This window comes from Eschscholzia californica, unplaced genomic scaffold (genome assembly GCF_041429995.1).
Source record: "Eschscholzia californica isolate CP2 unplaced genomic scaffold, dmEscCali1.0.p SCAF_5, whole genome shotgun sequence".
Classification (NCBI taxonomy): Eukaryota; Viridiplantae; Streptophyta; class Magnoliopsida; order Ranunculales; family Papaveraceae; genus Eschscholzia; species Eschscholzia californica.
The window spans coordinates 504,109-529,319 of record NW_028238472.1 but is presented as its reverse complement, the minus strand read 5'-3'; the positions used below and the strand labels follow the sequence as shown (position 1 = coordinate 529,319).

General features: G+C 36.1%; 5 protein-coding genes across 7 annotated transcripts; all 5 read left to right on the top strand.

The window, feature by feature from the left end:
• Window positions 1–479: 479 nt before the first annotated feature.
• Window positions 480–6,014, top strand: LOC147535923 (arginine--tRNA ligase, chloroplastic/mitochondrial-like). Of its 2 annotated transcripts, XM_086640881.1 has the most exons (19): window positions 482–786; window positions 934–982; window positions 1,088–1,227; window positions 1,323–1,398; window positions 1,478–1,579; window positions 1,655–1,870; window positions 2,123–2,203; window positions 2,361–2,444; window positions 2,622–2,726; window positions 2,837–3,015; window positions 3,179–3,263; window positions 3,803–3,986; window positions 4,111–4,174; window positions 4,267–4,336; window positions 4,434–4,523; window positions 4,635–4,703; window positions 4,953–5,051; window positions 5,198–5,504; window positions 5,924–6,014. In XM_086640881.1, the coding sequence occupies exons 2-18, from the start codon at window positions 980–982 to the stop codon at window positions 5,306–5,308; spliced, it is 1,758 nt and encodes a 585-aa protein (XP_086497007.1). In that variant the 5' UTR covers window positions 482–786; window positions 934–979; the 3' UTR covers window positions 5,309–5,504; window positions 5,924–6,014. The 2 variants fall into 2 exon arrangements, with proteins under 2 accessions (XP_086497005.1, XP_086497007.1); XM_086640879.1 differs by having other exon boundaries at window positions 480–982.
• Window positions 6,015–7,606: 1,592 nt separating this feature from the next.
• BCE2 (2-oxoacid dehydrogenases acyltransferase family protein) lies at window positions 7,607–13,287 on the top strand. 2 transcript variants are annotated; one of them, XR_015225194.1, is made up of 9 exons: window positions 7,607–8,324; window positions 8,570–8,719; window positions 9,446–9,571; window positions 9,923–10,326; window positions 10,464–10,711; window positions 11,339–11,427; window positions 11,863–12,090; window positions 12,635–12,800; window positions 12,976–13,287. XR_015225194.1 is itself a non-coding variant. In XM_086640364.1 (8 exons), exons 1-8 carry the CDS (start codon window positions 8,130–8,132, stop codon window positions 12,746–12,748), a joined length of 1,554 nt encoding a protein of 517 aa, XP_086496490.1. In that variant the 5' UTR covers window positions 7,763–8,129; the 3' UTR covers window positions 12,749–13,287. The 2 variants fall into 2 exon arrangements, 1 of the variants encoding a protein (XP_086496490.1); XM_086640364.1 differs by having other exon boundaries at window positions 7,763–8,324; window positions 12,635–13,287.
• A 1,190-nt stretch (window positions 13,288–14,477) lies between these two features.
• Window positions 14,478–16,827, top strand: LOC147535921 (large ribosomal subunit protein eL18y-like). The gene is made up of 5 exons (XM_086640365.1): window positions 14,478–14,619; window positions 14,716–14,805; window positions 14,899–15,027; window positions 15,136–15,318; window positions 16,522–16,827. Exons 1-5 carry the CDS (start codon window positions 14,617–14,619, stop codon window positions 16,678–16,680), a joined length of 564 nt encoding a protein of 187 aa, XP_086496491.1. The 5' UTR covers window positions 14,478–14,616; the 3' UTR covers window positions 16,681–16,827.
• A 969-nt stretch (window positions 16,828–17,796) lies between these two features.
• Window positions 17,797–18,530, top strand: LOC147535920 (putative invertase inhibitor). The gene has a single exon (XM_086644399.1). It carries the CDS (start codon window positions 17,902–17,904, stop codon window positions 18,484–18,486), a length of 585 nt encoding a protein of 194 aa, XP_086500525.1. The 5' UTR covers window positions 17,797–17,901; the 3' UTR covers window positions 18,487–18,530.
• A 2,631-nt stretch (window positions 18,531–21,161) lies between these two features.
• Window positions 21,162–23,748, top strand: LOC147535919 (exopolygalacturonase-like). The gene is made up of 5 exons (XM_086642024.1): window positions 21,162–21,484; window positions 21,598–21,915; window positions 22,185–22,474; window positions 22,564–22,789; window positions 23,236–23,748. The coding sequence occupies exons 1-5, from the start codon at window positions 21,320–21,322 to the stop codon at window positions 23,476–23,478; spliced, it is 1,242 nt and encodes a 413-aa protein (XP_086498150.1). The 5' UTR covers window positions 21,162–21,319; the 3' UTR covers window positions 23,479–23,748.
• The last annotated feature ends 1,463 nt before the right edge of the window (window positions 23,749–25,211 follow it).

Sequence of the window (25,211 nt, the reverse complement as noted above, 5' to 3'; positions counted from 1 at the left end):
TCTTCCCTTCTTCTCTGATATACTCCAAATTACAAAGGTTAGATATAAAACTAAATAAAAAAACCCCAAAATGGATTCCCCCCTTTGCAATTACAAGGGATACTGACGAAGTGACCCCTCTCTTCGACGGAAGAAGCGATGATCACGCAAGGTTACTCAGTGAAACTTGGTTTTTGAAAACGGTTAGTGGGAGAAATTTGAGAGAGAGAGGATAAACACAGGCAAGAGTTACAACATCCAAGTAGATCTGTTTTATTATATGGAATGTCTTTTCACTCAAAAAAAATGTTATAAAACTTTCAACAAAAAAATACTCAAAAAAAGAAAAAGAAAAAAAATGAACCATCCACTAGTTTCCAAACCACCAAGTTGTCATGGTTCCGTCATTGTAAACTTTTAAACTACAGGGGCCATTTGGGCATTTGAAACTTATAGGGGTAGTTTGGACATTTCATCAAACTAGTTCTTCTGGTGTTTTTGTATTTAATCTCCACCTTGAACTTTCTCTCTCGAGTATTCGGTTGGTTTCAAGGAGGAGCGGAACAACTAGGGTTTTCACTTTTGTCTCTCAAGGATTCGTTTGGTTGATAATAAGCTACTCTTCATTACCTTAATTCTCTGGACTTGAAACATAAAATTACTTCAATAAACAAAAATATTGTCATTATAAATATATTTATTCCTAATCTACCAGAATTTTCAATGTTTCTATAGAATTTTCCAAGTTGGTAAGAACCTTGAGAAATTCCAGGGCTTCAAAATTCAAGTCCGCCTTATATTGTATTGGTACAAACAATCATATCTGTTTGAAAGAGCTTCTTTATTTGTTTCAACACCACTTTTCCTTTTGTTTTTTTTTTTAATTTTGTAGTAGTATCAAGTATGGTGTAAACGAGTAACCCCAAGTATTATTATTTTTTTTTGTGGAACTAGACAGGTTTTTGCATCCAGAAGATTTATTTCTCCATCAACTTGAGCCATGGTAAATTTTAGCTTGAATCGAAAATACTCGTATAATTCTCTCTTTGTGTTATATAACTAGTTAGAAAGTTGCATTGTTCATTCAACAATCACTATGAAACAACAGGGAGACTTTAGTCTTGGCAGTTTGAAACAACAACTAGCAAAACTATTTGAAGAATCACTTAAAGCTACTGTTCCTGAGGAGTTGAATTCCAAGAAGCCCATAGTCGTCTCTTGTAAGCCAAGGTTTGGTGATTACCAATGGTATGTTGTGTTTCACCTCAAGCTTATCTTAAAAGATGTATTTGGTCCAAAACTATAGCTACAGTATAATAATGAGAGGTTTCTCTTTGTTTTAGTAATAATGCGATGATCTTGTGGGCGAAGCTAAAAGGCACCAAGACTGAATTCGAAGGTCCTTCTGCGGTTGGAAAGGTTTCCGGATTGACCCATGCTTTTGGAGTTTAGTATCATTATGTTTGAATTTCTTCGTATTCAGAGTCTTCTTTTGTAGGCCATTATGAGAAACCTTCCGAAATCAGAAATGATAGAATCTTGCTCTGTTGCTGCAGCCGGGTTTGTGAATGTTGTCTTGTCAGATAAATGGATAGCTAAGGTATTGATTTTTTATAGCAAAAGTTGTTTCATTTTCTTAATTGTGAGATCATTAATGTGATTACTGGTGGTGCAGAGTATACAAGAGATGCTGGAAAAGGGCATTGAAATATGGGCACCAAAGCTTGGGGTGACTAGAGCAGTCGTTGACTTCTCTTCTCCTAATATTCCCAAACAGATGCATGTTGGCCACTTAAGGTCAACTGTTATTGGGGATTCCCTTGCTCGGATGTTGGAATACTCAAATGTTGAAGTTCTTCGTCGAAACCATGTTGGTGATTGGGGTACACAGGTTCGTGCTTTGAAAATCTTGTATTGAGAACTTCATGTGTACGGTTGAAGTCTTTGAGTTTTATCATGTTTGTTATTATATGCTTCTTAGTTTGTTAAAATCACTTTCGAGCTACGAATATGAATGAAGCTTGAGGAACAAAAACCTCGGAGTAATAGGAATATCATTTTGTATATTAGAAAGATATATGTTCCTGTACTATTACTTTTAACGGTAACAAAAACTGAGTGAGATTATTTATGTGTGTCACAGTTTGGTATGTTGATTGAGTATCTTATGCACCACTACCCGAACTGGGAGAATACAGAGAAACTGGAATTCGGAAAGTTACAGGTTAGTTTACACATTATCAGTATAGAAAGCCCTTTGTGCTTTGAAATTTATTAACTTCTGCCAGTTTTTAAGCTAGAAAAAAAAAAAAATTTAAGAATCCAGCTTTGATGCATATTTTCGTCATGGTAGTCCATTCTAATTAAGAATCACTTCCCAGGAAATCTACAGGAAATCAAAAATGACGTTTGATAGTATTCAAGACTTTAAGGAGAAGGCACAACAAGCAGTGATTCGTCTTCAGGTAAGATAATAATCGTTCTGAAATAGTATATTTTTCTTCCAAGAGCAATTTATATTTTTCTGCTGTTATAACTTGCGATGTTATTGCTCGTGTATCATGGATCTGCATATACCTAATAAAGGTTCTCGTTGTTTGTTGTTTTAAATTTTCTTAAAAATATTTCCATTGTAATGACAGAGAGGGGAAGCCATTTATCTCAAGGCATGGGAACAAATCAGTGAAATGAGCCGCAAAGAATTGGATAAGATCTATAAACGCCTTGGGGTGCACTTGGAGGAAAAGGTAGTAGTATTCTTACTTATCATTGAGATAGATTAAAAGTTATTCGCTATAATTGGTGTTTATTGTTCCTGACCGGTTTTTGAAATTTATCAACCTTCATTTTTAATCAGGCAGAGAGTTTCTATCACCCCCTTGTTCCTGGAGTTGTGGAGGCTTTAAGAAATCAAGGGTTGATAGTGGAAAATAAAGGTGCTGGAGTAATCTTTAGTAAAGAGAAAACTAGACCCTTAATTGTTGTGAAGAGTGATGGTGGATATAACTACGCTTCAACTGATCTAACAGCTCTCTGGTCAGTCTTCATCTTGCCATACCTAAAAATCTTAGTTTTATTCTGAATGCTTTCTTGGCCTCTCAAATGATCATATAAAGTTTTTCCATTTCTTCATTACATACCAATCCGAGTCATTCATTCTAAGGTGAGAGTGGAAATGTTGTCCAATTTTCATTTTCAGGTATCGTCTCAATGAAGAAAAGGCTGAGTGGATCATTTATGTTACTGACGCTGGTCAATCATTCCATTTTGAGTCGGTATTTCGTGTAAGTATCTAACCCTTCTTATGGTCTATATCAAGAAGGGAAAACCTTTTTATCAACTTGATGAGGAATCTGAAATAATTCATACGTAATTTTAGTTGTTTTTATGCCCAGGTCTGTCTCGTTTAAATCTCAATCCTTGAACAATTCATATGTAGTTTTCAATTCTGGAATGCAGTTTTAGTTGTTATACATGTTTTCAAATCTGAAATACATGCAACCACTCTAACTATACTAAGTAAATTACACACAAAATAGTTCACATATACAAGTAAATAAACACTGCCCGAGTTTGAGTATCTGACTTGTTGTTTACTCGTTTAGATATTCGACTCAGTTGAGTTTTTTTTGCATCGGACTTAGATTTCAGATCTACGTTCCTGAGAAGACAATTACCCGAGCTGTCTGCTCAAACGAGTAAGACACACGAGTCAGATTTCAGATCTACGTTCCTGAGGAGACAATTACCATCTTAGTAGTATGATCCCCAGGATTCCACTAATTCACTAAAGCAGTCACTAATTCTTCACTTCTTACTACAGGCTGCTAGACTTGCCGGGTGGCTCCCAACTGACAAAACATCATACCCGAAAACCAACCATGTGGGATTTGGTCTTGTTCTTGAAGATAGGAGACCCATCCATACTCGTTTTGGTGGGGCGGTTCGCTTAGTTGATTTACTCGATAAAGCAAAAAAGCGAAGTAAACGTGTACTAAAAACACGAGGTACTATGAATTCAATCAAGGGTTACTCTGTTTCTTTTGCCGTTATTATTTGTTTTTATTTCAACTTCTTGCTCACCTGGCACATACATGACGTCTATCTGCTGCAATTTCGCTGAGCCAATAGGCTACAAGTGGGCTCGCGGCGAGCTTGAACGAACTGCAGAGGCAGTTGGTTATGGAGCCATTAAGTAAGTTCCACAAGCTCTCTCAGCCGTTAATAACTCTTGCATGTGTTGGTTTTCCACTTCTGAGTCTATCTGACTTGCATATATTTTACCAGGTATGCGGATCTGAAGAATAATATGCTAACAAATTATGAGTTTAGTTATGCTCGGATGCTTAGCTTCAGGGTTTGTTCAAAATTTTAGTTATATGTATCTTTTGTGAAGCTCAAAGTCTCACCGCCATTTGCTTCAATCTTTAAAAAAAATTCTAATTTTTCTCAAGGGAAATACGGCTGGTTACCTACTGTACGCACATGCTCGCATTTGTTCCATCATCAGGAAATCTGGTAAAGATATAGAAGAACTAAAGAAAGTAAGTCATCTAAATCTGAAGAACATCTTGAATTTAAAATTTTCACTCCTGCCTCGACTTCATGTCCCATTAGAAAATGAGTCTGAGTTTCATTTTGTACTTTGTTGACAGAGGGGAAGTATCGTGTTGGATCATGCAGAAGAGCGAAATCTTGCGCTTCAACTTCTTCAGTTTGCCGAGGTAGGAAGCGTTCTATTCAGATAAAACATCAAGCAATGTCTACCAATGTAGGAGGCATTGGTGGAAGACATAGCGAATGTCTTTAAAAAATGTCTACATACATTCCACATTGAAATTGCAACCCCCCTAGGGTTAATTTCTTATGGTTGATTGTCGTGGAGTGTCATTCATCTACTCCTTGGACATGTTGTATGTCTCATGGTTATTATTCTCACGAGCTTGCTCTTCTATTTTGATATTCATTTTCAGACTGTGGAGAATGCTTGCACCAACTTGTTGCCAAATTTATTGTGTGATTATCTTTACAACCTAGCGGGGAACGTCACAAAATTTTATTCTATCTGTAAGGTAATTTATCTCTTTCTACCATTCACAACGCTTCGGAATAAAAAAAAAACACAAAAACATGATTAATTGGTTGAGCTCTCATTTGAGATGACAAATGGTGCTAGGGTTGGACGCATTATTGATTGATTCTTTGCTATTGTGAGCAGGTTATTGGATCAGCAGAGGAAACAAGCAGATTGTTATTATGTGAAGCTACTGCAGTAGTCATGAGGAAGTGCTTCCACCTATTAGGCATGACTCCTGTCTACAAAATGTAATAACTTATTTTTAATTGTTATCACAGCTGAGAGATGTTGATGTAAGCCGTGTGGGTGGGCCTCTAGGAACTTGGCCCAATTTGGGTCCGAGCATAGTTCAAGTCGACGTCAGAATTAGGGTTTAGAGTAGTCTAGTTTCCTAAAGTTAGAAGTTCTCTTAGTTTATATTTAAGATCAATAGCATTCAAGAGTTAGAGCATCTCCAATGGGACACTCAATCTCTAACACTTAGAGTGCCACATAGACTTTTTTGAGTTTTTGTTAAAAAATCATCTCCAATGGAACACTTGATTAGACACTTTAATATGAGGTGGACACATTTATTATAAAGTGTCTAGAGAGAGAAACTCTAAAATGAGAGTGTCTACTTGAGACTCTCTAAGTGTTACTTTTAAATTTCAACCAATAGAAAATCTTGCTTTTCAACTACTTTTTATCTATTGAATTGAAGAAGGACATGTGTATTAAGTATAGACACTTTAGAGATCTCCATTGGAGTCCAACAAAAATAAGAGTGTCTCTATATTGACATTTAGGAAAGAGAATCTCTATTGGCCCTTGACAACTAGGACGTTTAGAGTGTTTGTTAGAGTGTCCCATTGGAGATGCTTTTAGAGTTTAGTAATTATTTATTTCCTTTTTCATGTGTATATATAAATGTCTAAAATCTATGAAAAAAGAAGTTAAGGTGGGTCCTTGTTATTTACGTTCGAGCTCCCGATAAAAAGTATCTTGATTGAATTATTTCTTCTAGTTAATTAGTTAGTTTTAGTTTAGTTTCCTGTTACTTTAATTCTTCATTTAAATTTTGTTGCGACTACATCAAGTAATATCAAAGCCATCAAAATTTTGGATTTTTTTCTGACAAAAAAACAACTATTGATTGGAGATATTTTACAGGTTTGGGGTTAGAGAGTGGTTTTATATAGGTTAGTATTTTGTTGAAATAAGAAAAGTTTTTGTTACTTAGAAGTTTTGGGCTGGAACAAGAATATTTAGAAACTTTTTGTTTCTTCCAAATGTCACTATAATGTTCACTATAATGTTTTTTCTCCCTCCAGCATCTACTATAACTCAGACGACTTATACCATATTCCAATGACTTCTACCGTTAACGTCCGCGATCTCCACCGCCTAATTCAGTCGTATCTCTCTCTCTCTCTCTCTCTCAATCTTTCTTCTCTATCTCCTCTTTCCCTCTCCATGTTTTTCTCTCTAACTACAGGTGAAGGGGAGAGCCCCTTCACCGGATCTCGTCTTGTTTTCCAGATGGGTTGGGTTTGTCTGAAAACAAGACGTAGGGTTCCGGAGAAGGGTTTTCTTATTGAAAGAGAGTTTTGGAGAGAAAGACTGAGATTTAGAGAGGCGAGAGAAAGAGAGGGGTTTTCATTGAGGGATAGGGTTACGTGCGAGAGAGAGAGAGAGAGAGAGAGAGAGAGTGTGTTACTACGTGGGAGAGAAGAGAGAGCGTGCTAAGGAGGGTGAGAAATCACTTATGTTTCCAAGAAAATTCATGGTCCGTGTAAAAGCCCGCATCTAAGCCCATGTAAGGCGGTGTTTGTGTTTTCTCATCGTTTGAATTTGAATCATCACAGCTACAAGGGCCTAAGGCCGAAGCCTATCAACTACTCAAACGCTTTGAACCAAAGTACATTATCTTTGTTGAGACAATTCAAATCTCAAGCATATTTTTGATTCTTAACAAAAAAAAACTATATTTTGAACTGGAAAATGTCACCGCTACCGACAAGATTGGTGTGAATTTGATGTGAATTCCAATTGAACAGTTGGATTCACCGTATTTTCTCTCTTGATGAAAACATGGTGGTTGTGAGGCATTAGATGGTGGTTCACTTCAAGTTCACATCAACTTTGTTGACTTTCCTATAATGGTTGAGTATTTTGTTTGTTGAAACTATAATGGATGAGTTGAATTTGTATTCTGCGCAGAAAAACAAACAATATCAAAATACTCTTTGTTTGAGCAACACAACGAGATGTGTTTATAACTATCACGAATATACCTTAAATAAATCTTACACTTTTAAAGTTATTGTCTATTCTAAGAGCATTTCAGAGGGACACTCTAACAAACACTCTAAAAATCTAGTTCTCAAGGGTCAATGTAGATCTTTAAAATCTCTCTACTTAATGCACATGTCACTTTTAAATTTAACAAAGAAAAAATTGTTGTATTAGTTTAAGTTCTAAAGTGACACTTAGAGAGTCTCTAAGATTAGTTTTAAAGTGTCTCTCTTGAATGTTTTTATAATAAATGCTCCTACATTATCATGAAGTGTCTAATAGAGTGTCCCGTTAGAGAAAATTTTTCAACGAAATCACTGAAAATCTTAATAACACAAAATCCATAACATTTATAAACACATGGAGTTTGGGTCTAGCTCCAACTTCCATGAATCCCTAATTCTTATCTATACTCCCAAATTCACCCACATCACATCAAAGTCACACTCTTTATCTTTTCTTCATCTTCTTCTTAATAATTATCTCCCATTTTATAATCTAACCACATAACTCCACCGTGTCAATCCTTAATTATCCACCTTATCATAATACTCGCCTAATAAACCTTCATCTAAATTCATCCCAACCGTCCGATCCAACTCCATCTTAATTTAAACGTTAAAAAGAATATCTTAAGCTCTTAATTTGCCACCAAACTCTTCATTAAATCACTTCTCACCTTCCCGCTTAATTTCTCTCCCTCTCTCTCTAAAACTCTCTATCTCTCTAAGATTTCGATTACTTCGTTCTCGATCTTCTAAAGAACCCTAGTTTTTGCCCTAATCGGTTTACAGTAATGGTTTGGAGACGAATATGGCAGAAGAAATTATCATGGATTTCTCGCGGAAGATACGCGTGTCCCCGTATCATTCAAGAAGCTTTTCCAGCGAAGAAGAATTCGGTTTTAGGATTTACTTCTTCTTCTTCTTCACTGATGATCAATTCTCGGTATTACTCTTCTGATCCAGCTTCCGCAAACATCCGCATGAACGTGAGATTCTCTTGATTGATCTGATTAAAGTTTTAGTGATCGGATTAGTTTTATATCTGATTTAAAGATCGATTATACTATTGTTAGTTGTAATTGAGTCAATTAGATAATTCAATTTTCCAGTTCCTGTACTTGATTTGAAGTAGATTAGATATCTCTGTTTATTTTTGAATTTTGTGTTAAATGAATTGATGATTTGAAGAATTAAAGTGATTTAATGATCTTGTTTTGTTGTTTTTTGGTAGTTTAAGAGTTCATTGTCAACAAGGAAATGCTGGTTTTCAACTGAAGCTTTTAGTGATTCTCCTCAAGTTGATGGTGTAATTGAGGTACCTTTAGCCCAAACTGGTGAAGGTATTGCTGAATGTGAGCTTCTCAAATGGTTTGTCAAAGAGGTGATTTTTATTTCTTTTGAGAATTATGATTTTTCAATAAATGGTACAAACTTAAGGGCTTCATGTTTTGATTGATTTTGCTCTCCAACTATAACCTTTTTTTATGTTATTTGTTAATGATGAGAATTACCTAGAAAGAGGGAAACAAGGAAAATAAGCTATGACCCAGAGAGAAACTTCACCTAATTTTATGGATTATATAGCTTAAAATTTGACTCAGTCGAATTACGACTCCACTGGTGAGGACCTTGATTTTATTTTCAGTTTCTTCAATTTTGGTTCACATTATACTTGGTAACTGTCCAGAGCTTATCCCCTATGATTTTCATGTTTTTCTATCAATATTGCGATGCTTCCCTTATGTGAGTAATGGTTTGTAATGCTAATAGGAGGAATATTTTCTTTCTTCTCTTTCGTTTCTTTTCATTCTTTACAATCATACATTGTATTGTTCGTTTCTTTTCGCCCTTCCGTTATAAATTTGCATTCTTCAAAAAATATATACTCGATACAATTGACTTGTTTAGAAGAATGCATGTCTTAGTTGGTTTGTTAACATGCTTCAATTTTAACATCTATTATTACTTTGCGAGAATCAGCGCAAGATAAATTTGATACAACATGCATTATTGACTTCTAATCAACTTTGACTGTATGTTGTATTCTGTATTCTGTGGGTTTGGTGTTATAGCTGAACTAAGTGATGTATGTTGTATTCTGTGGCAGGGGGATCAAGTTGAAGAATTCCAACCGCTTTGTGAAGTTCAAAGCGACAAAGCATCTATTGAAATCACGAGCCGCTACAAAGGAAAAGTTTCTCATATTCTCTTTGGTCCTGGTGACATAGTGAAGGTAAAATATGATTAACCCGTACTTCAATGCCATGGTTATGTAGGGTGTCTTTTCTATGCCAAGAAAAAAAGTAGGTGATCTATTCTTCTTCGAGTCTTAAACAAATTAATGTTGAAGTAAGATGTGCTTTGGAGGTCACTTTTTGTTGACGAATAATTTGGAGCAGCAATTTAGGACTTTACAAGTCTATTTGATAGCTAATTTGGTAGATTTCTCTCAAAATGTGTTTTATTTCTTAAGTTCCTTCGTCTATCCAATAGGGTTATAATGTTACCGTGGCAAAAGAGGCTAGACAATCTCTTCATTTGTTTAAAGCAAAAGCCATTCCTTACATTTCAGCTCATTTTGTAGGTGGGTGAAACTCTTCTGAAGTTGGTTTCTGAACAATCTCAGGAGTCTACACCGATTTCTGATAGTTTGAACGACAACGTTCTATTTGATTCTGATATTTGTGAACCAAGTCCTGTAATTGTTTCAGTTGATACACCCAACGTTGGAAGAGTTCTATCTACTCCTGTTGTTCGCCATCTGGCAAAGGAATATGGTATAAATATAAACGATATATGCGGAACTGGTAGAGATGGGAGGGTATTAAAAGAAGATGTCCTTAATTATGCTTCTAAGAAAGGGCTCTGTGAATCACCTAGATCTCCACAAGGAAATTCTATGGGACAATTGTCGGTAAAAGAGGATAAATATTCACATACACTGAAAGCAGGAGGGTGGCACTTCCAAGATGAGACCTTGCCTCTGAGGTATGTTTCGTGTAAATGTAACATGAATTCCTTCCAATAAATGTAACTTAGGGAAGACAATTATATTCCTATCTGTAGATGTTCATGTATTCTTAGTATGAAATGTTTAGATAACAAAATATGTTTGTTCTTTTCAGGGGATTCCAGCGTTCAATGGTCAAATCAATGACCATGGCAGCAAAAGTTCCGCATTTTCACTATGTAGAAGAGATAAACTGTGATGCGCTTGTGGAACTTAAGTCAGCATTCAAAAATGACAACTCTGATCCCGATATTAAACATACTTACCTTCCATTCCTTATAAAATCGCTTTCAATGGCATTAACTAAACATCCCTTATTAAATAGTTCTTTCAACGAGGAGTTATACGAGGTTACCCTTAAAGGTATGGAAGCAATAGTCTACCATGAATAACTTGAACTTCTTTTTTTTTTTCTTTTTTAAATTCATTCGACCTATTTGTGAAGGAAGAATATATTTACTGTTGTGGACATTTGACTAGTTACCCAGGTATTTCTTGTGAGCCAGTTGGGCTATAGTGGCAGCTAAAACTAATATTTTTTCCCGCATCTAATTTACCATTTATGTAGCAGTTAAATATGTTTTGCGCTGTAATTAATTGTAAGAAACACACCAAACTAGGAAGTTTCTATTCAGTGGCTTATGATCCTCATAGTGTATGCCTAGTGTGTGTTAATCAATTACTCAATGAAGACGGTTCTTAGAGTTTTTTTTCTACGTAAACATTTGGATCCTCTACTCTCTAGATCATCTTGTCTTTTTAATCTAATAACAAGTTCCATACAGTTAGCTGTCCGTCAGAATATAATTAACAGTATGACAATGTTTTATCTGCATACTTCAAATTTGAATCTACTAGACAAGTTTATTTTCATCCATTTAAGTAGTTATATATATATATATATATATGTATATAGAAACTTCCGTTACCTGTTATTAAGTTATAGATTTGATGCTTAGTCTGGATTTGAACACCTTTCATTTATTTCAGGGAGCCACAATATTGGAGTTGCCATGGCTACTCCGTCTGGTTTAGTTGTGCCTAATATAAAGAGGGTGCAGTCACTATCCATCTTGGAGGTCAGTTTTGCTGCTATTCTCACCTTATATTTGCTCCTCCTCCTTGATTTATGTCAGTGAAAGAAGGTAGGACTAGAGGCTAAAAGATTAAAAAAAAGAGTAGCATAGTGTGGTGATCAAATTATCAAACATTTAAATTTCTTAACTCTCTAAACCCGCATGGTCGTTCTTTTATAAAAAAACCTCGGAGGGATGACAAATGTAATAAATAAAGTAAGTAGGTAAGAATCATAACTAGCACCGATTTGTTGGGCTATGTAGACGTTATCTTGATTCTTGATCGATTTTAAGTAACTGTAACCTTCTAAACTCCCAACCTTTCAACTGAAGATGCATTCGATGTTGTATTCGTATATTGATCTTTGTGTATATCAGTTTTTCATTTTTGAGAGAAACATGGATCTTATCTCAAAGCATATGTGTTTCCAATATCAGATAACAAAGGAACTTTCGCGGTTACAACAGTTGGCATTAAATAACAAGCTCTCCACTGAAGATATCTATGGTGGGACAATAACGCTGAGCAATATTGGTTCAATAGGTGGAAAGTTTGGTTCCCCAATCCTCAATTTACCTGAAGTTGCCATACTTGCAATTGGCAAAATCCAGAAACTTCCGCGTTTTGGTGATGATGGAAGTATTTATCCGGCATCAATAATCAATGTAAGTGGTTTTCTGTTATAGACTTGTCATACTCCTTACAGTTTCAACTTCACTCTAAGAAATTGGTGATTCTTATACTTCACACACCTAGGTATGATCTTACTTAATGCACTCCAGTGTTTTTGCATTATCGTAGTTAAGTAGACAAACAACTTGATGAGGATAATTTAAGAATTCTGTGACCCGTCTTATCGTAGCTTCATCGAGGATCTGTGGGCAACTATGAATACCTTATCCCCATCTGTATTGCTAGCAGATTTGAAACATGAAACACAACAAAATTCGTTGGGTAGTTCTTAAAAGTATTTATGTTTTTCCCGTCTTTTTGTTTCTCTTGTAGTTAGGGATTTTACAGTAAAATTCACTGGGTAGTTCTTACAGTACTAATGAGAAAGATTCATTTGAAGGTCACAATGGGGAAGATATAGCATAGCTCTATAAAGTAGAAAGTCCAGCTTTTAATATATTCTGTTAGACTGATTACTACTCTGGTTTTGCTCTGATATCAAGTGATTTTATCGGCAATGTTTATTTTCTTTGACAGGTGAATATCGGGGCAGATCACAGAGTTGTAGACGGAGCATCAGTTGCAAGATTTTGCAACGAATGGAAGCTATTAATCGAGAAACCAGAGCTACTCATGTTACATATGAGATAATTAGATACTTAATCAATAGAAAAGACAGTCCGTATTCGTCAACTCCCGTGTAGTAAGTAAACAAGAGAATCTCTTACGTGTACTATATCAGTTTTTTAACTCGCCAAGAACTCGACATACCTGTGTTGTTTGATAGACAACCATCCCACCGTTCATTGTCATCATAGAGAATTGTTCGAATATAGCTTCAAGTATTTTTATTGAATTTGCTCGGTTTGTGGTTGCAGGTAAGAGAGGAGCTAGGGAGGGAAATATATCTGCTGCAGAAAAATGAAAATTCTCTCACTGTGGGTTTCGATATGATACTGGAATCTGTTAAAACCCCAGAAAAAACATTTCAATAAATTATACAATATCGAGTTTCGATGAATAATGTTGGAAAGAAAAATACATATAAATTTTAGGTCATACTGAGTCTCATATGTAGACTAGATCTCATTATCCCCATCAACAAAAGGGGTATAAAATACAAATACTAGCTAGTTTAACTGGTGGCTAATGATCTTATTTATAGAACAAACTTACTTCTGTTCTAGTTATATTATGAACCCGATGTAGAGAGAAAAATAAATCTCACTTCTCTCTAAATTATGTACATCCACCTAAGGCGGTTGGGATTCTACTGTCTTACGAGTCGGGCAGAATAACCATCTTTGTCGCAGGGATGACTTTAGTTGTGCTATGGTATTATGAAGGTGATAGTTATATTCGATTTTCTTTGTTTATGTGGAAATATGTTAAAGGTTGAGTTCGATAATCAGGAAATCGTGGATTGAAAAAATATCGTTTTCCATAACTATAATTCACTCGTTTTTTGGAGATTAGTAATCTGAAAACTTAATAGCACTTCAGTCTTGTATTTTATGCAGGAATAGAATGGAATTACCAAAAATCATTTTCTCCATTATGTCTAGTGTACTGAAATGAACCATGAATGACATCCCAAATGTAAGGATGAATGTGATTCCAAAGTTCATATTTTTGTAATCATCTATCAAATAGTTACTACCAATCACAAAACGAGATCGTTCTTTCATTGTAATTCACTACCTTAGAAGAATTACTGAAGTAATTCTAGAGCAAATTACTGAAGTAATTCTAGAGCAAATTACAAGTCAAAGTCTTCTCCAGATCAATGAAATCAAGCCATGAACTTTTTCAAATTCTAGAGCAAATTACAAGTCAAAGTCTACTCCAGATCAATGAAATCAAGCGATGAACTTTTTCAAACTCGATGGACTACTAATTGCTATTTAGGTTTGAAGATGTCTATGACCTCTTCTATCATTTTTCAACACTACACCTAATTAGCTCCATAGCGTAGATAAGTTCTTAATACAGAGATGGTCATGTAGCCGTGCTAATCAATCGGGGCCGGCCAAGGATTGGCCTTCCAGTAAGTATAGGCGCGACGTTGCCTGACCCCTACATAAAAATGTGCCAGGTTAAGCCGTGTTTTTTCCCGGTTTCGGTATGGGCCTCTGTTTTAACTGCTGCGGTCTAGGGCCGACTTGAGATTATATCAACCCGGTTTAAGAGGGGTGTCTAACCATTCCACCAAAGGCAAAGGCTGGTGGACCTCTGTTTTGAATCGTTGTTCTCTGGACCGTGGCGGCAACCAGAGACTATTTCAACCCGGGTAGACGGAGACCGACCGGCAGTCCGGTCGACTGCCCCGATCAGCAGCACTACGGTCATGATAAATAGTTGAAAAATTAACGGCTTAGATGCTAGAGAGTACTGACAACCGTGAACCCGAATTACACTGACTGACCCCATTTAAAACCCTAAAATGAACCCTAAAAGGACTCTCTTTCTTCGCTATCATCTTCTCCAGAGACAGAAGAACTTCACCAGCAACAGCAGAAATGGTAATCTCTCTCTCTACTTTCTCTCTCTAGAAATCTAAATTTCTCTCTACCGTTGGAACATAGTGATTGAATTTCATTTCTGGTTTGTGTTTTTAGGGTATCGATCTAGTTGCAGGAGGTAAGAGTAAGAAAACCAAAAGAACTGCACCGAAATCCGATGACATTTACCTAAAGCTTCTTGTTAAGGTCAGATCTGATCTATCTTATCGTTCTCGTATTTTTTAATCACTCGATAAATCAATGGAATCTGAATAATTTTGATTGTTTTTTCATCATCAGCTTTACCGATTCTTAGTGAGAAGAACTGAAAGTAAGTTCAATGCCGTCATTTTGAAACGATTGTTCATGAGTAAGGTTCACAAAGCTCCGTTGTCTCTATCCAGATTGATTACCTATACGAAAGGAAAGGTATTAATTCTGTTTGTATCAGATTCTCTCACTCTCTAGAACTCTCTCACTCTCTCTAGAATAAGTATTTGTGTGTTAGTTTTGATTATTTGTGTTTTTGAGTTTCAGGAAGGGAAGATTGCTGTGCTAGTTGGGACAGTTACTGATGATACTAGGGTTTATGAAGTTCCAGCAATAAAGGTGGCAGCTTTGAGGTTCACTGAGACTGCAAGAGCAAGGATTGAGAAAGCTGGCGGAGAATGTCTAACTTTCGATCAGCTCGCTCTTCGAGCTCCTCTAGGCCAGAACACGGTACGAAAACCATATACTTTTCATCTGTCTCTGTCTCATTATATGTTATTTGTTTACGCTGGATATACATAAAGGAAGTATTCAACCGTAAAACGATTGATAGTATTAGGTTTGGTTCCTTCACAAATTCCATTTCTAAAACATTGTATTGCATAATCATCTAGTTATAAGTTTTGGGTTAGGTCTAGTTTTTTGTTCTTGTACTTCGCGAACTACACAGATGTACGACTTCGTTTGTTCTGTCTATCATTTTATGTTATTTGTTTATGCTTGTGTGGGTGGGTACACATTGATGAAGTATCGAACCATAAAACAGTTGATCATAGCAGGTTTGATCCCTTCGAGAATTCCATTCCATCAACATTGTATTGCTTAATCATGTAGTTTTAAGTTTTGGGCTAGGTCTAGTTTTTTGTTCTTATACTGAAATGACACAGATTTATGACTTCGTTTGTTCTCTTCCTTCAATCTTAATCACATAATCGTTTTGAACAGGACAATAGAACAATGTTGGTATGCTACTAGATAAGTGCCGCCTGAGTACTCAACTCTATGTTGTTATAGTATAGATTTATTCAGCTATATAAGTTACTACATTTGAGACCTTCTATGCTAACTCTATCGCATTTATAACTAGCTCTCTAAGAGAAGTAAACGATTGTTCCACAACCTTATGTGGACTCTATTTGACATCTTATGTGGTTAGGAGTTTTTTTTGTTCATGCAACATAAAGTGGTCTCTTTTTGACATTTTCATCATGCCATAACCTTGGCTGAACTCCTCTACAAGGCATCACCTTTTTATCATGTGTATCATCAAGTTTTTCTGGCAGTTTGCCCATTTCTTTCTGTCATGAGTTTCCCGTGTGGGTGTGGTTGCACAAGGTGTATTGGGCTCCTCTCACCCCAAAAGCTAGCTCATGTGCTGAGGCTTTTTCTCACGCTCATATAGTGACAACTATCCCGTCTCTAAAGTTGAGATTAACTCCAAAACTAAGCAATTATCATTCATCAGTACGTGGACATAGTTTTATAGAAGTAGTCAAACTACTCTTCTAACAATAATCGATAAATTCCTGGACAACTTGTCCTTATCAATGCAACAATTTTCATTTTGTTCTTTATCGACAACTGTTTTCTTTTTCTTTTTTGAAGATATAATTTAATAGGTCAACAACCCTTTTTGTCCATTGAACGATGCAGGTACTACTCAGAGGACCAAAGAATTCTCGTGAAGCAGTGAAGCACTTTGGAAGGGCTCCTGGTGTGCCACACAGTCACAGCAAGCCATATGTTCGATCAAAGGGAAGGAAATTCGAAAAGGCTAGAGGAAAAAGAAACAGCAGGGGTTTCAGGGTTTAGGTCATTTCCTAGGGTTTATTACTTTTTTTTTCCTATCAGGGTAAACTTTATATTCTGAGCAAGTGAGGATTAAAATCAGTTGAACTAATTATTTTTCAAATTTTGTTAGACAAGAAGTTTTTTTTGAGGGTGTTTTCCATTTGTTCATCTCTCTCTCTGTCTCTCAGTGACCTTTGTACTGTCATCTTGTCAGCCATTATGAGACATTGAGGATTCTTGTTCAAAACTATTTTCACATCAACTTGGCCTCAAAAATTTATTGAAGCAATAGATGTGGCAAAATAAAGGCGAACCTGAAATTACTAAAGTCGAAGCTTCTACGAATGATCTACACAATTGCACAATTGTTATAAGTAAAGCAAATCAACCACAATCGGTTAACTTAGGTTAGAATTTTCGGTAGTTAATTTTAACAATTGATTTTTTATTTTACCATTCTTTCAAATTATTTATTTTTCATATTCTGTCTTCACTTTCCATTGAAACAGAGATCTTCGACGAAACCACGATTTCATCATGTTTGTGCCTTTGCGAGGCTGAGGGTATTGTAGATCATCCTTGCGGAATTTTTTTTAAAAACAATGCATAATAGAAATCGAATAATGATATGGAACAAGAAAAACCAAACAAGACTCAAAAATCTTATGTGAGCTGTTGTGATTCATCTTTTCGGTAATTTTGACTTCTGTGGATTGTCGTGTTGTGATTCATCTTTTCGATAATTTTGACTTCTGTGGATTGTCGTGATTCATCCTTTCGTTAATTTTGATCTACTAAACAAGGAATCAAGACAATACACATTAAATTTCTGCTTGTAGTCTGTCTAGTTCTCTTTTTCTTCTTGCTCTCTAGCACCACTCATAGAAATCATGGAAAGCAAACTTGTAGTAACAACTTAACCAAACAAACAAACTTCTAACTAACATCCACAAACAAGAAATGGTCAAAATTGACCATTTCAATTGTTATATTTTGATGGAGAACCGCAAAATCCTCAATGTAAAATGTTAATAACAAATTCTCTTACAAAAGTTAGTTAAATTAGTTAGTTAATCCTTCTTTTAATAGAAAAAAAGAAACACTATATAAACACAACCCATTCACCTCATTCGAATCGCCATCGACTTCTGCTCTTTTTACCCATAGAAAGGCAGCAGGCCAACTCTTTAGAATTTTTCATATTTTTTTCGTCGTTTTTTTTCTTCATAAAACTAGCAAGAAATGATGACCAATATTCAAAAACCCATCTTTATTCTTTTCTTTGTTCTAACAATCATTGCCTTGAATACTCAAGTTTTTGCTACTTTTAGTTACTCACCAAGTGAAGCTCCTTCTTCTTTATCTTATAAAGATTTGATCGCCGAAACCTGTGACCATGCCGTATACAGAGACCTCTGTGAAAAGACTATTCGTGCCGACGAAGATAGCCAACAAGCGGACGTAACTGGCCTTGCTTCGATCGCTATCAAAGTTGCTATGATGAAAGGAACTGAAATATATAATCAAATAAGTAAAATGTTGAACGGAAGAGACCCGCTTAGTCTACAGAGTTTAACGGATTGTTCCGATAATTACATGGATGCTGTCGATCAGTTGGAAGATTCACTTGCTGCAATTGACACAAAAGGGTTTAATGATGTTAGTACATGGGTTCAGGCAGCCATTACTGCAGTTGAACAATGTGAGAAAGGATTTAAAGTCGAAGTTGGTCATTTTTCGTTGCTATCCGATAAGAATACTGCATTTAATCAATTATGCTCTAATGCTTTAGCTCTTGCTAATCTCTTAGCCGAAAGCAAATTTTAAATTCGACTTATTTGTCTTAATGCAATATGTATATGTATTTGAACTAAGGAATTGAATTCTATATAATTGATTTCGTATCATATCATTCATTCTCGTTGTTGCAATTTCAAATATTTTGATTCTAAATATTTTCATAGAAAGCGAAGTTTATGGTTCTGATGTTCATAAACTAAGTATTTGTTATTCAAATAAAAAATTAACATGAATGAATGCACGAACATACGAAGGGAATCATTGTTCTTGATCTTGATAAATAAGCAAAAACGAAAAGAACTCGTGACGATCTACTCGTAGGGCAAAACGAGAAATGCTAGGGAGCAAGAAAAACTAGAAAGATTCTGGTTAGAAATCTTATGTGTCTCGTTGTGATTCGTGTTTCTAATGACTCTGATCCATTGAGCCGCTGATGACGACAATCCACATAGAATTTTTGTCCGAATTGTACCTTTGTTTTTCTTGTTCCCTACCATTACTCTTGTTTGAACACTAATGAATCCTAAGTCATTCTTATACTTAAAATGAATATAGACTGATAGAAACCTAAAGGTGGCATTGACTACAACTAAGTCCATACAATAAAACAGGATGATTGAAAAACTCTGTCTCAACTAGCCGAGAGGTTCAAGATCTTTGACTTGAACTCCAAGAGGATTAACATCCTGATTTTCCCGAAGAGACTATTCATGGCCAGTTCACCTGATAGCCTGGTAGGTGATCAATCGAAGTTTTGTGCGAGACTTGGACTTTATTGAGTAATGACTAATGAACTTATATGTGCCCTAAAGTGTAAAGTAGCTTGCATATACCGGCGAGAAAAAATGAACTTTACCCACTTCGAAACAATTTAGACGAATAACTAGAGTCTAGAGCCATCCTAAGAAAATGAAAGAAAAAAGAATCTCTTCTAGGAAACCTAAATTCGAAATGGGTACTTCGCAAAAATGATTCAAGTTATCATCTTTCTCGTACCCACCATTCTGAGATTCTTCGTTTTCGATATAAACTTAACCTAATAGGGTAATGTCATCCACCTATACTTCCAGAAAAAGAAAAAAACAAGTAACTTCTAGACCTAGGAACAAAATTAGTTATCTTCATTAACAATTGTTTGATTATCACTTCCTTCCAGTTGGATCAAAGTTGAATCTGGCTCTTCCTCTTGTAATGTGGCGCCTCAAGCCTTAGCAGTCAAGGATATTGTACCCACTTTTCGCACCTCAGGCACAAACACACAAGTACTAGCCTTTGTTTTTGGCGAAGGCTCCACGCTCCCGCCCAAAAGGCCCCCCACTTACTAAAATTGAGTGTACACCTATTGTCCAGACTCCAGACAGTCACGAGTTCAAAATGCCTCCCACTTACTAAACTTGAGCATACACCTATACTTCAGGCTCCAGACAGTCTCGCGAGCGATGTGAGACTATCATAAACAATGAAAAGGTATATGAAGAAAAAATCAGGATTAGGGATTGAGTAAAAAGAGTATGAAGAAGATGGAGTAGAACCAAATCCAAAGAGAAACTAAAAGAAATATGACCTTTTTCGTCGTCAATATATTCACTGAAGCAGATCTTAGAAACCCTAGATTTTGATTTCTTGAACAAAAATTGAAAATCGTAATGGGGTCAAAGCTCTAGAAAACAGAAAGAGAGGGAAAGAGTTCATGTGAATCACAAATACAACTTTTTTTCCCGCTCATGTTTAAACCGTGTGGCGAACTAATCAGGTTTTTCTTGTTCTGGTTCTTCCTAGAACCGGTTTAATTTGGGAAGGCCCCAACCCCAATAGAGAGCTAAAAGGACATGGGCCAATGGGCAACTCTGCTTCTGCCCTATTTGACTATCCAAGAATGCTACCTATTATGGGCCCGAGAATTGTATCTGTGGATCGGGACCCGACTCTAACCGCTAGAATCCAAAGTGTTCATGGGTACTAGACGTCTAGAGTCTAGACACCCGAAACGGTCATAGGTCATACCGAATCCGCCAAACTGTTGGACGTCGGCCATTGTTTTGACAAAGGCTAAAAAACTAGATTAACCTACACATACATTCAACAACAATTTCTGATCACACGAAAGTATGGCCTGACACATTGTCCAAAGAGTGGTGCTAAGAAACAAGAAAAACTAGGCGAACTTTGGATAGAAACAATATGTTGTTTGTTGTGATTCGCGGTTCAGTGAATTAGAGTCACAGGAAGCACTAATCATGACAAACCACATAAGATTTTTGTTTAAAGTCCGCCTCGTTTTCTTTGTTCCCTAGCATTTTCTTGTCAAAAATCCTATTTTTTGGTAGAATAGAAAATGATATTTTGCCTTTCCTTAGGTCGACATAATTTCGAGTAGGACAAACAAAAATTAGAAACACAACTGAATACAAATTTCTCTTTCTAAATCCTGGGCGTTCACTTCACTCGATATAGGTATTGACAACATACGAGACCGGTAGAACATCAACGTCTAGCATCAAATTACTGATTTCGCGAAAAATGTGATCCCATTCTCTTGGAAATGTAAGAATTGTAGTGGATATGGATGAGAGAGTTTTAAGGGATTAATTTTCTTTTCTCTAACAAGTTATGAAAAAGACTCGGACTAGTTAGATCCAAATTTAGGTTAAAATTGTAAGTATAGACCATGTTTAAAGGAACAAATAACAAATCATAATAACTATACATAGATTTATTTAGTGATTATTGAAACAAGTTGAAATGTATAAATTCTCATTAGGATTAACAACTAATCCTCACTAATCTAAAATAAAACCTTGTTTTTTTTCTTCCTTTTTTCTTTTCTTTATTCATTTCTTGAGGAGTTGGAGGGTTTAAAATGGCCATCGTTAGAATTAATACCGGAGCGGTGATTCTGTTATTCTTACCCTTATTCATTTCTAACGTGGTCGATGCCACTGGACTTCTTGGCAGCCCTTCTCCTACTGAATTTAATGTTTTAAAATACGGTGCTACCCCTAACGGGAAAGATGATTCAAGCGAGGTAAATATTACATTTTTTTTTCTTTATGTCTGGTTGTATACGAAAAATTCTTCGAGTGATAAATATCACATTGATGACCTCGTTTCCGATTGATTTTTGGTGTGATTTTGCAGGGAATTATGCAAGCATGGATTGCAGCATGTCATTTTCCAGGAGGCAATGCAAAGTTGGTCATACCGCAAGGGACATTTTTGACAGGCCCAGTAATATTTCATGGGCCATGTACCACCCCTAACATTGTTGTTGAATTACAAGGAACCCTAAAGGCTTCAACCGATATTAGTGAATATTCCGATGATGCATGGCTCATGTTTGAAGTTCATCCCATGGGTTTGGTTCTCACCGGAGGAGGAACCGTCGACGGTCAAGGTCAAGAAGTATGGAAGTACGATGATTGTCACACCAATCCTGATTGTGTTATGCTCACCACCGTAAGTACAAACCTTTAGTTGGACAATTACAATTTTAAAATGATATCTGAGTTAAGCCCATAAGTCATAAGTGATGGGCCCAACAAATGTATGATAAGTTTTGGGCTTTACGATGCCACACGTGAGAAGCGTATGAGAATAGTCTCACACAGACAATTGGAAATCTCAGGATACAATCAATCTCTCGCGCTCAAACTTCATAAATATATACGTTCTATGATATAGTGAACTAAATATCAAATTTTTTTTTTATATTTTTTATTATGCAGAGCATAAAATTCAGCAACGTAAACAACGGAGTCGTTCGTGGGATCAATTTACTTAACTCTCAGGGATTTCACATGTTGGTCCACAGTTGCAATAACTTTAAGGCACAAAATCTGCACATCACTGCCCCTAAGCTTAGCCCCAACACCGACGGAATCCATATTAGTTTATCAAACCAAGTTGAGGTTTCCTCAAGTATCATTGGAACTGGTGACGATTGTGTCTCAATCGGTGAAGGTGCTATGAATGTCACTGTCGCAAACGTTACATGTGGTCCAGGACATGGTATCAGGTAAAAATCTTCAGTCTCTCGATCAATATTCTTCCACAATTTATTTTTCCAAATAATTAATATAATCGTCTTATTTTTTGTTTTTGTAGTATTGGAAGCCTTGGGAAGAGAAAGTATGAGAAAGATGTGATCGGTGTGACTGTGACTAACTGCACCCTAATTGGAACAGACAATGGTGTCCGAGTCAAAACCTGGCCCAATTCTCCAGTCCTTAAAGCTTCTCACTTTATTTTCGAAGACATTATCATGGAAAATGTCAAGAACCCAATCATCATTGACCAAAGTTATTGTGGAAAGAGAAACTGTCACAAAAAGGTAAGCCAAATCTTTCTCACCCAAACATTAAATCAGTACTCTATAGCTCTTAGAGCTCGATCTGAAATTGCGAATTGCAAATATGATCTGAAAGTCTTCCAGTTAAACACCCCCACACAAGTATGTAGCTGTACTAGCTCCATACGTACAACATTTTAGAACCCTAACTCCCATGTACATAAACACGACTAAAATGGCTCCTGGGACTTCCTTTGAGAGATTGACCATGGTCAATTTCCATTGACTCACGATACCTATAGTCGCCCTTCCCACACAGACCCCTCCTAGGCCCAAAACATACACATCTCATAAAGGTAGTAGTACCTTGATATAGGAGATTTAGATCGATTTTCGACCTTAGTCAAACATAGAATTTGAGTTCAATAAGTGATAACTTCGAATATACTTTTTCCGCTCCTCATTTTCTTTTTTCTTTTCGATTTCAGCCTTCAAATGTAGCAGTAAGTGATGTTCATTTCAGAAACATAAAAGGTACATCAGTTTCAAATGTTGCAGTAAACATTGGTTGCAGTACAACACATCCTTGTCAAAATGTTGATCTTTTCAACATCGATTTGAAATTCGTCGGATTAAGACCTGCTGGAGCTCAAGCATCTGGAACCTGTGCTAATGCTCATGTTAAATTCTCTGGTACCCAGAATCCACCACCATGTCAAATAGTGGCCTGAGCTTCACCATCTTTAACGAAGTACTTCCGTGCTTTAATTCCCTTTTGTTCTTCCTTCTCACCGTTACGAAAAAAAGAAAAGGAAAGGAAGTTTATTACTTTATAATGTTTTTTTTTTGAATTTTTTCGGTAATGTCAAAGGGCGGCTAATTAATTAATTAATTAATTGATTAATAGTTTGTGATTGATATCGGAGTTTGAAATTTGTAAAGAAGTTTGTGTCTTGATCAGATTAGTGTTCTTAATCTGAAAAAAGGAATTACTCTGCAAATTTACTCTGTTTCTTTTTTCGCCCCAGCCCATGTCCAAATTGCGGGAGAGGTCCAAAATGTCAGATCCATCTGACAATTCCTGTTTCTAAGGGTTATTTCCTTCCCGTTTTGCCCCTGCCTGCTTCTCCCTTACCTGCCTTAATGGCCGATTGACATGGCAATTAATGAGCCGAAATTGTCAAATCCAGATCATTAAATTAGGAGAAAATATCTCCAATTTTATTTCCTTCCCTCTCTAATCTGATTTCCTTCCCTTATCTCCCCGCCCAAATCTCTCCTTTATTTTCTTCTTTCTCTCTCTATCCTCTGTTCTCTCTCCTGTAATGGCGCCATTTTTTCATCCAAATTTTTGGGTTGAAATTTTCTGTCCCGCTCAAAATCTATCAACTGTTTCTAGCTCTATTTATAGACAGAAGCTCATCATCTTTTGAAAGACCAACTGTTACTGTTCTTCCACATCAGGTTAGTGATTTTAATGTTCATCATCTTCCTGGCTTGAAGGGAACTCTAGTGTTTTGCCTCACTCATCTTCTGCCCTGAATACTCCTTAAACCCAAACAAAAACAAAAATAAAAACAAAAACAAAAAAAAAACAAAAGCATTTAAACTCATCTTCTAGCCTTGAATGGTATCATTTAATGTTATCATTTTAATGTTCTTAAATCTCATCTTTTAGCCTTCAATGTTACTCTATCATTTAATGTTTCTTTTGGTCCACTGCTCTTTAAAGACAAACAGTTAGACACTACATCTCATTCATATTTGTATTGCTTCACTGTCCCTTTCATGTTTATGCCCTGAATACTCCTTAAACAAAAACATTTAAACTCATCTACTTGCATTGAATGAAATAATTTCAAGATGATGGATGTACTTCCAACAGAGGTCACCAAAATGATGAATATTAGGATCCTTTGAACAACTCCTTCGAAACTAATGATTTACTATAACACTAGTTCATTGCCCACCAATCAAGTACTTCAAGACACCACCCTTAATGAATCTGTATATTTACTAGTCAGTATACAGTTTCCTTTTTGTTTTATAGTTGGTTGTACATTTTGTAGTTTCTACTTAGTTATATAGTGTTTGTTCTTGGTCAGTTTTCTGTACATGTTTATATACAGTGGCCAAGTTTACCGTACATTGTTCAGTTCCCGTTTTGCAATATGTCTGTACTTTCGTTTAGTTAACTTTTGCAGGTTGGATTGCATATCTCTAATCTTAACACGTCAACTTTGAATCGGTATATTTTCATTCCTTATACTTTCGTTTTTATTGTTCAACTATACCGTACATTTTCACGTTTCTTATCCGTTACCCCGTTCCCTCTTCGTTGGATAGTTTACTGAACATTCTAAAGTTCCCGACATTCTCTTATGCAGAATGAACAGAGAAGAAATGTCGTCCCAGTCAAATGATGAGTCCATTCGTGAACCAGAACGTCAATTCTTCAGTCTCC

Bases quoted from the DNA above. Each gene is read 5' to 3' on its own strand.
- BCE2 (XM_086640364.1), top strand. From the start codon at position 8,130: ATGGTTTGGAGACGAATATGGCAGAAGAAATTATCATGGATTTCTCGC. The intron at 8,325-8,569 runs GTGAGATTCTCT...GTTTTTTGGTAG, and splicing joins CCGCAAACATCCGCATGAAC to TTTAAGAGTTCATTGTCAAC. The intron at 9,572-9,922 runs GTAAAATATGAT...CTCATTTTGTAG, and splicing joins GTCCTGGTGACATAGTGAAG to GTGGGTGAAACTCTTCTGAA.
- LOC147535919 (XM_086642024.1), top strand. From the start codon at position 21,320: ATGGCCATCGTTAGAATTAATACCGGAGCGGTGATTCTGTTATTCTTA. The intron at 21,485-21,597 runs GTAAATATTACA...GTGATTTTGCAG, and splicing joins GGAAAGATGATTCAAGCGAG to GGAATTATGCAAGCATGGAT. The intron at 22,790-23,235 runs GTAAGCCAAATC...TTTCGATTTCAG, and splicing joins AGAGAAACTGTCACAAAAAG to CCTTCAAATGTAGCAGTAAG.
- LOC147535921 (XM_086640365.1), top strand. The intron at 15,028-15,135 runs GTATTAATTCTG...TTTGAGTTTCAG, and splicing joins TTACCTATACGAAAGGAAAG to GAAGGGAAGATTGCTGTGCT. The intron at 15,319-16,521 runs GTACGAAAACCA...TGAACGATGCAG, and splicing joins CTCCTCTAGGCCAGAACACG to GTACTACTCAGAGGACCAAA.
- LOC147535920 (XM_086644399.1), top strand. From the start codon at position 17,902: ATGATGACCAATATTCAAAAACCCATCTTTATTCTTTTCTTTGTTCTA.
- LOC147535923 (XM_086640879.1), top strand. The intron at 2,727-2,836 runs GTAGTAGTATTC...ATTTTTAATCAG, and splicing joins GGGTGCACTTGGAGGAAAAG to GCAGAGAGTTTCTATCACCC. The intron at 3,016-3,178 runs GTCAGTCTTCAT...TTTCATTTTCAG, and splicing joins ACTGATCTAACAGCTCTCTG to GTATCGTCTCAATGAAGAAA.